The sequence below is a fragment of the Stylophora pistillata genome, chromosome 14 (genome assembly GCF_964205215.1).
Source record: "Stylophora pistillata chromosome 14, jaStyPist1.2, whole genome shotgun sequence".
Classification (NCBI taxonomy): domain Eukaryota; kingdom Metazoa; phylum Cnidaria; class Anthozoa; order Scleractinia; family Pocilloporidae; genus Stylophora; species Stylophora pistillata.
In genome coordinates, this window is record NC_142532.1 from 3,973,988 (window position 1) to 3,982,865 (window position 8,878).

Genomic DNA, 8,878 nt, shown 5'->3' on the forward strand with positions numbered 1-8,878 from the left:
AAGGACAAGCATAGGAGCACATTTTTCCTCCAAATGGAGGCCACTGTACCTATTTTCTTCGAAATGGTTCTGCAGGTCTTCCGTGGCATTTTTCAAATACGTGACGTGTTTGGGCTGACTATGTCCGAGCAGAAACGTTTCATGGATTACAAATAAATATGTTGATAAAAGTAGTAAATTTCGGTTTTCCTGCCATTAATGCGACCTACATGCGATGCTTTGTTACGATCATGCCTCCCAAGAATGCCCTCCCCTAAATAAACAGCCAGAGGGAAAATATGTTGTTTTCTGCGAAATCACGTGTCAGATTCGTGTGCATGCACTGTTCATCCGCTTGCTATGCCAACAGCACACAGAGAGAAGATCGAGTACATCTGGGTAGCACAAGAATTTTAACCTTTGGATATCTGAATAAGAATTGTCCATCAAAATCATGAATTTTGAGGATATTGAGTTGTTACGAGTGCATTGGGACAACGATCGAAGGTTTGTTTAAGAGTAGATGCGTGACTTTACTTCAAGAATTTTGTGATACCTATAATATTTCCAGACTATTGATATCGCACTACGACAAATTCGCCATAAGCGTTACGGAAGAAGAGAGGTATGTCGGTGGATTTACAACATATTTCGTGGTTACTCAAACAAAATCTTACACTTTCCGCATTGTCTGTATCCATTTCTGAACTGAAAAAGGCAGGGGAAGGCAATGGTCTCTCTCCAAAATCGTTTCCTTGGGACGTTGAAACAAATGTCGCCTTACATTTCGAATATATTTTTGTTCAGTCGTTGGCCATCCAAGAAACTTTTGCACAAATACTAGGATCCGATTATCATTACTCTGGATTCAGGCCTACTGGATTCAAGGAAGTCGTTTGACCCAAATATTTTGAACGCCGCAAGAGCGTTTTCTTGCATAGGCGGAATGCGGGTAGATTGATGATGAAAGCAGCAATGAAAGCAACCAGTCTCTGAGTCATTTTGTAAACTTCAGTTGCATAGCTTAAGTAGTGATGGCTTAGCGAATGTTTTAATGAGACATCTACCAACATTCTAATGTTTGGAGGATATGTCACACGTGAACTTGCAATCGGTAGAACCAACCAAAAGATTATAATCTTTTGATACAACCTGAAACTTAATATGATATGATGCGAAATTGCGACAGCACCACACAATTATGCTTTCATGGGTTATAAGGTTGTCACAGCCGTTCCTATTTTTAATAAATCTTTCGAATTGTGTTGATTTTTGAGAAACGAATCCAAATATTTCTTTGTTGGATGATCCACGACGAGATTAGCGAAGTGTATATGGAATACAGTGGAACCCCTCAAATCCGGAGGAATTGTCCGGTTTAGAGGGGTGTCCGGTGTACAGAGGTTTTACCCATAAGGCGATGTTATGCAGCATAATGTACTATCTGACTGTAAGTACCAGTACATGGTACCCAAGCACTAATAAAGCACATCAGTAAAGGAACTAACAATATGGATCACAAGGAAGCTTTTCAACGTCATTTTATTTAATATACAAAAAGATTCAGTGTTACACGCATAGTAATATGATCCTCGCTTTTAACTCATTTAAATATAGGATATTCAAGATTCTCTGTCTAAATTTCCAAGATGCTTTTGGAAAAAGGAATCCAATGTTAACTGCATCTAATTACAACGCTGTTCAACTATTTTTCTTTAGGTTAAATTTTCCACCTCTATAACCAGTTAGAGATAATGCTCATCTTTGTGAACCGCAAAGTTTTTTACTTATTAACCATATCAAGCACTTCTTTATGTGAAGGGTTACTGCCAGGAACGTCAACATGTTTCTCCTGCTCATCATATGGACAAACTGTTCGTTCTACTCTTCAGTTATCGGTTCAACAAAGCTTGATATCGGGTCTCTTTCCCAGTCCCCGGTGTTTTCTTCTGTTGGCGGTTCAATGTCAACGTTTTGTAAGATCGACTGATCGACTCTCAACTGTTGAGCAAGAAGCGACCGCGGAATGTCGCCTTCATCTTCGTAGTCATCTTCTTGTTCGTCAGTCACAGGAAAGCCAGTACGTGGTTTTGAAACACTTTGTAAGAGTCGAGACCATGCCTCGGCTATTCAGTTGATAGTGTCCAGTACATTATTTCTTTACAGAGTTCAGAAACGCTTTCAGCCCTTTCGATCTTGCTTAAGAGCGATCGTAGTGCATGTACCTTGTATCGTGCCTTAAAGGTTACAGATGATCCCTTGACCAAGTGGCTATAAATGGGATGTTGTGTTTGCTGGAAGAAACTTCAAGGTTACGTTCGAGAGCTGACACTCGCCATGTGATGAGGCATTATCCAAAAACATCAGAATGTGGCGTCGTTTTCTTTTCATCTCTTAATTCACATCTTCAAAACTTTTACGTCCAGTTAACAAGGTCAATTTTTTTGTTAGTATGTGATTACGGAGTGAAAAAAGAGTCCGGTTTCCGGAAGTGAGGGGTTCCGGTTTATTGAGGTTAAAAATAGAGGAAATGTACGGCAGAGATTTTAGGGCCGAAAAAAACGTCCGGCAAAGAGAGGATTCCGGTTTATTGATGGTCCGGTTTATTGATGGTCCGGTTTATTGATGGTCCGGTTTAGAGGGGTTCCACTGTACTTCATCTCCAACTTAAATATTTCTTTAATTCTTAACTAAAACAACTTAGTAAGGAAGTACGCAGATTTCAGAGAAAGCTGGCATCAGTCCAATTACTTCCTGTTTTAGTCGCGCGCCGTTACCAACCAATCGAAAACAACTGGTTCCGCTGTGACCTTGCCTGTGACGTTATTAATGAGAAAGTTATAAATAGTTGGGCAAATTTTCAAGTGCTTTGGGAAATGACATACTTCTATACGGCGTTGTTTTCTAGACAGACATTTGGGCTCTGTGAGCCGCTAGGGGGGAGCTATTTGGAAGAAGGGGACTTATTGCACTGAAGGGGGGGATTACACAGTTTTCAGGGGGAATGGAGGGGGATAACTCGTCGCCAACAGAGTATAAAGTAGGGGACTATAGAAAATTGACTGCTCATTAACTTCCAATGAGTGAGATCATATAAATATTACAGAGGCTAATGAGGAGATCAGATAAATTTTATCTTAACACAATCAAAATGTCCAACCCCCCCCCCCCACCACCCCCTCCGGCGATAAAAAGTGACCATTCTTGCGCCTAAACGGAAGCTGGTTCATGAACTAGATCTTCAAAAAATAAAGTTTTTTTTTCTTCACTAAATATTTGTCTTGCAGACCTTTATTGTCAAAAGAGGTTTATGTCCAAGTCATTACAAGTTTCCGAGAATTAGACCGGTCAGAAGAAGACTTGAATGACGCTCTTAGGCAGTGGATTCCAAGAAGGAAACGCACTATGGAAAAACTTGAGGAACTAGCGTCCAAATTACATGACCACCATATGAATGTCAGCAAATCTACCATAGCAGGTGCTTCCGCGAGCGCAGTGGGAGGAATCCTAGCGGTAGCGGGCCTGATCACCGCGCCATTCACTTTTGGAGCTGGGCTCGTGATCTCCCTTGTTGGCGCCGGAATCGGAGGCGCGGGAAGCCTGGTGATGTCAGGTTCCAAAGTAATTGAGCTAATTCTCACAAAGTTAGGATTGAAAGAGGTTCAAGAAGCCATTGACGAGGACAGGAAAGCTTGCAAGCAACTGCAAGAAAAGTTGGACAGGCTCGAGAAGATCATTTCTGACATAAGACAGAGTGATGGTTTTGCATTTCTGCACGATATAGCTCAGAGGGAGTTCACGACTTCAACTGAAGAGAAAATAGATGTCTCCGCCAGGTTTTTTAAGTTGTTCTCGTCCACGGCTTCGTTAGGGGCTGGGGCGTTCGCTGCTACTTATCTCATGGTGCGAACCGGGGGTTTGGTGGGAGTGGGCGTGGCCAATTTAGCTGGAGGAATTGCTGGCGCCGTGCTGTTACCTTTGGATATCTACATGTTGGTGAAATCGTCTCTAGAGGTGCATAAAGGCTCGACTACGCAGGCTGTGCAAGACATCAGGGAGCTACGAAGCAAATTGGAATGCCCAGAGGAAGAAGGCATTCAGGAGATGGTAAAGAAATTCATCGCCGAGAAGTTTCGGGAGACCTTTAATGATGAAGGTTCAAATGAAGCACAAAGAGACCACGGTGATGACCAAAGAGAAGCCGAAACTGTAGTAATTTCGTAAACAAAGAGATATTTCAGTAGCGATAACAATAGAATGAAACCTGAGTGAAGTGGACTGGTGTTATAAACAGAATCCTCAAGAACCTTGGCCAAATATGTTTTTTTTTTTTTAATATATTTTAGGGAAACTATGCACCTTTGTAAATCGTGTCCGGTTCACAGATTTCACTGTGTTGCTAGGAAAATAGCCGAATGTTGAATTACTATGATTAGCCGAACGCACTTATCTCTAAACACATTTTGATTCAAATTTCCTTCTGTCAAACCGCAATTACTGAGATTAAAACAAACTCAGAAAAAAATCCCGCTCCTGATTATTGAAATTCGAATGCATAAGTAGACTGCAGAGTGTAAAAGGATATTTCCGTTCTGCATTCTCTAGAAATTTAAGCTTTTTGAGATGTAAATAGGATATGTTAATTTATGAAGTGCCCAGGAATCTTAAAGCCTGGTTTGTCTGTGTTAAAATTTACCTTTGTTTTGAGATTCCAAAGAGTAATCTACATGTGGCCTTTTGAAAACTGTCTTCAAATGTGCGAAAAATTGAGTATGGACATCACCCTTTGGAAAGGAACTCATTAACTTGGTCATGCATTTTAAAACACACTCTTGGTTAACAAACAGCTGCCATGGTTATTGCAAATAAAAATCAGTGTTTCTTCAGTTCATCAAGTTTTTTTTTGTGTGGGTGTAGTTCCTAATTGTTAAAACAGTTTGCTGAGAGATGGGAGAAAAAAAGAGTTTGAAAATGTTTGAATTTTGTAAGGAGTGAGGCTGTCAAGCAGAAATTCAACATGGGGATGTACATAATCAAATTTTAGCTCAGCTGAAATCATTTAAGTTTTTAGACATTGCCTTTTTAATAAAAATGTTTTAACTCTGTTAGAGTGGGGAAAGAGTTTTCTATGTGCGAATCATAATAGTCACTTATGACAGATGAAAGTCATGCCAAATTATGCTTTTTTACCCCTTCCGCCACTTGTCTCACAATTTTCTTGAAACAGAAATCTGCCTTTGTTACAGTACAAGTCTGTCTTATGCTGCCAAAAATTGCTTTGTTTTTGTCTTTACATTGAAGTGGGTCATCTCAGAGTCACAATCACCACTGGGCAAAAGGATTTCTACAAAGAATGACTGCATCGATTAGAAAGTTAACCCTTTGATTCTTTTCACTATCTTCTACACATTTCCTTATAAATAAGTTGTAAGAATGTGATGTTAAATCAAGACCACTTCTACCTAATAAATTTGAGTATCCTCAATACCTGTTTGATGGATAATGTATGGATATTGTAGAGAGAATTTATATGTTAATCTCCTGTGGGAATTAAAGGGTTGCAGATGTCACGGCGGCGACGCCTGTGGAAACATCGCCTGAAAGATGAAATTTCAATTCGCCAAAGGCCTTCATAGTATTCTGCGGGTAGATCAATGAGAATTTGCAGCGCCAGATCTCCCTTCAGCATAACATGAGAGCAGTGTTGAGTGCAAAGTAGACGCATAAATAATTTTCCGTCGGGGTTCCTGTTTTCAGACGGTGCAGAAATTGGAGAATTCTCGGTGTTGTTTTGCATGGAACGGCAAGGAAAGTGTGAACATGCACCTGTCGAGCGAATGTTTTGCTTCATGAAATTCTCTAGTTTCGTCATCTCGTTGCCTGTACTGTTGACGTTCTTTCAGAACTTAGCGTCCAAAATACAAATTTACTCTCTCTTTCAACATACTAATTGATGGCTTGATGTCTGAAATAAAAGTAATTCCTTATCCTGCTACAATACAGTTACGATTCCTCTAAGGATACTTGCGGTATTTTCAATCGCAAAGAACAAACCAATATATTTTGTCGCGTCATATTTTTAGGTCATGATCTTCACGAAACTGTTGATAATTTAGAAGACGTTAGTATTTAAAAAGTAGCTGAGTAAGTTATTTAAGAGTTGTAATAGGCAGTTGTCTCAATACGGCAAACCGTATTCGTTATGTTGGTGCTTTTGCGTTAAAGACAATGTCGTTAATAAAAAGACACTGTATAGTTATTTACTTTTGCTCAATCTGTACGCACGCTCTCTTTATAAGCGCTTCGGCACGAGCGTTTTTCATCCGCGTTAAATTTTGAGGCTTTGAGCAACGCGAATCTACGAGAGGTCTGTCAAGGGCCTGCCGCTGATAATTAGACTGAAGATTAAGGAAAATAAATCACTTCTTCCGCATCGTATAGACAAGTTTGAGATTTATCCGCCCTTCAAATTGTTTTAGCAACCAAGGGAAAGGGCCTCACTACGAAACTACTGTGGTGCATGCGTGAGACACTGATCATACAGTTAAAATATTTAGAATAAAATTTCCTTTTAGCTATCGGTCATAGCAGAGATTTTTATATCCAGGCAGAAGAAATATCTCAGTCGTTCTCGATTGTTGAACTTCTCAATGTCTGGGCACCGCCCAATCCCTTACCTAGCAACAGTCAGCTGATGACAAGTTAAGGTTAATGTTGGGCTAGGGGAGGGGGGGGGAGGGGTACCGGGTACTGATACTGTAATTGATCCTTGTATTAAATATAACCATTTATATGAGAAGAGAAAATTTTTTCAAACCCGCCGCTGAGGTGTTTAGAGCTACGTGCACCTAGAATGCGAAAAAAGCCTTAAGAAAGGATTTTGTTGATGACATAAAAGACAGTAATCACGTGCATTACTCGTACATTTCGTGATATTCACACGTGATGTTTTGCAATAAGTTTTCAAATTGCACTTTCCGACGGTTCGTGCAATAATGCAAACTTTCAAAACATCACAGAGACCTGTGTCAGTTGAAGTCTGCACGCGCACCAGTCGAACTCTAGCAGGGTCCCGTCTTAAATTTGCTAATTTGAGGGAGAAGTAAACCCCGGAATCCCTGAAATTTTCATATTAGCTGTTTAAAAGTATATAAAAACGTTTACTACTTACCGAGTTTTGAGATTCCAAAAGGACGCAGAACCTTCGAAGATTCTTTTCTTTGTCACAAATTCTACTGCGAACGCAGCCATGTTGAAAAGCAAGCTTGTAACCTAGCCGGAAACACACGACATCCCAGAACTCAACCCAAATGGCAGACGAAAACGTATGCACCACAAACAGCCTTTGTTTTGGTAATTGGCTGTACTGTTGTAGCATAGCTAGCGCTTCGTTACGAATCGATAAGGTTCGAGTGCAGCCATGAAGTCTTTAACCCTCGAGATAAGCGGCCAAGTTACTAACTAAACAACAATCAAGTTTCAGGCGCATTCGAGGAAAATTGTCGCAAGGTTACACTCCTCTCTGGAATATCACAACGCGGTCGTGTCATAATTTCAATTGCTCTTTTCACCTTATCATTCACAGGAGTGATAAACAGGTAATTTCTCCCGGAAAAATCATCAAACTTCCCAACAAAAAAAGAGGGACGAAATTATACTAATTCAACAAATGGAGGATGCTATATTGATTTTCCGGTAGTTCCGCGGCATCAAATGCAAATATGTTAAATACAATATGGAGTAACTCTACAATGTCAGGTGGGCTCCTGACAGTGTTCAATAACTTTAAGTTTTTCAAATACAACCTTTACAAAATTGATGATGCATAAAGCGCATAGAGCAGAGCTATCTACAAATTTTTGATTTAAGGTAATATTGGGGTAAAAACAGAATCCCTGAATGGATATAAGAATAGTAGTAACTTGCTTTTTTTTATGCTTGTTTTTCAGGTGTAAAGTGTGACTGTAGCTAGCCCAGTCCGTGCGCGGTGGATTTTCGCGCCATTTTCGGTCACGTGAGCCGCGCTTTTCTTTCCCTCGCGGATTAAAAGCTAGTTGATTCAAACTTCTGCAAGACTGACGCTTATTTAGCGCGTTTTTTGTTGTTCATTTCTCGATTCCAAGGCTGGACAAGGTAAATAAGTGTTATGACTACAGTGGCGTTTTTCTTAATCCATATGATCACATAAAGGAAGAGCGAAGCAAACGCGAGGCGCGCGTGAAGGGTGGGCGCGCGAGAGGATAAGTGCTCCGCGCCTCGCATTTGCCCTTTGTGCATACCACTTTACCTTTACTCCACCCTTACACTAAAATACACAATCAAATGAAAGATAAATGTTTCCAATTGCCAGTGATGTGTTCATTACAATCATTATTCAGTGTTACATGAATAAACGCTTCTTTCTGTCTGAGTGGCCAGCAGGCTGTACTCTAATCGCGTTCCTCTCCATATCGAATAACTTTTGTGTGTCCCGTAATTGTAGAGACGTAAAGTGAGTCATACAACGCCAGTCACGCAAGACACAAGATGCAATAACGAACCAAAGCTCGAAATCTCTGTACTAGTTGTAGGGGTGAGGTACTCCTTTACCAGCAAGATCGTAAATGTTGTTTAGAATTCTACTATCTACATTATAGTTAATGGTGGCGAAGGCTCCGATGTGGTGCCCTTGATGATGAGAAGACAAGGGAATCTTGACGCGTTAATGCATCTGCGTTTCCTCGTGACGCAGCGCTGGCGCTTTCTAACAGCTACAATCCTTGATCTTGTATTCAAGAAAGATATTTATCACCCGCCTCTAGATACGGGCCGGGCACTCTCTCAATTTTCTTAATCCTTGGAACTTCAGGTAGGTTTTTTTTTTCATCGCGGTCAGACTACTGACGAGCACCCTTTCTTT

The 8,878-nt window shown here is 40.5% G+C and overlaps 1 protein-coding gene across 1 annotated transcript; it reads left to right on the forward strand.

Moving 5' to 3' along the window:
- The first annotated feature begins 210 nt into the window (after positions 1-210).
- Positions 211-5,087, forward strand: LOC148716147 (apolipoprotein L3-like). The gene is made up of 2 exons (XM_088744972.1): positions 211-486; positions 3,267-5,087. The coding sequence occupies exons 1-2, from the start codon at positions 434-436 to the stop codon at positions 4,201-4,203; spliced, it is 990 nt and encodes a 329-aa protein (XP_088601098.1). The 5' UTR covers positions 211-433; the 3' UTR covers positions 4,204-5,087.
- The last annotated feature ends 3,791 nt before the right edge of the window (positions 5,088-8,878 follow it).

What these genes read in the sequence shown, in the direction of transcription:
- LOC148716147 (XM_088744972.1), top strand. Translation starts at nt 434, where the DNA reads ATGAATTTTGAGGATATTGAGTTGTTACGAGTGCATTGGGACAACGAT. An exon ending in CATTGGGACAACGATCGAAG is followed by an intron (nt 487 to 3,266) that starts GTTTGTTTAAGA and finishes TTTGTCTTGCAG; the next exon opens with ACCTTTATTGTCAAAAGAGG.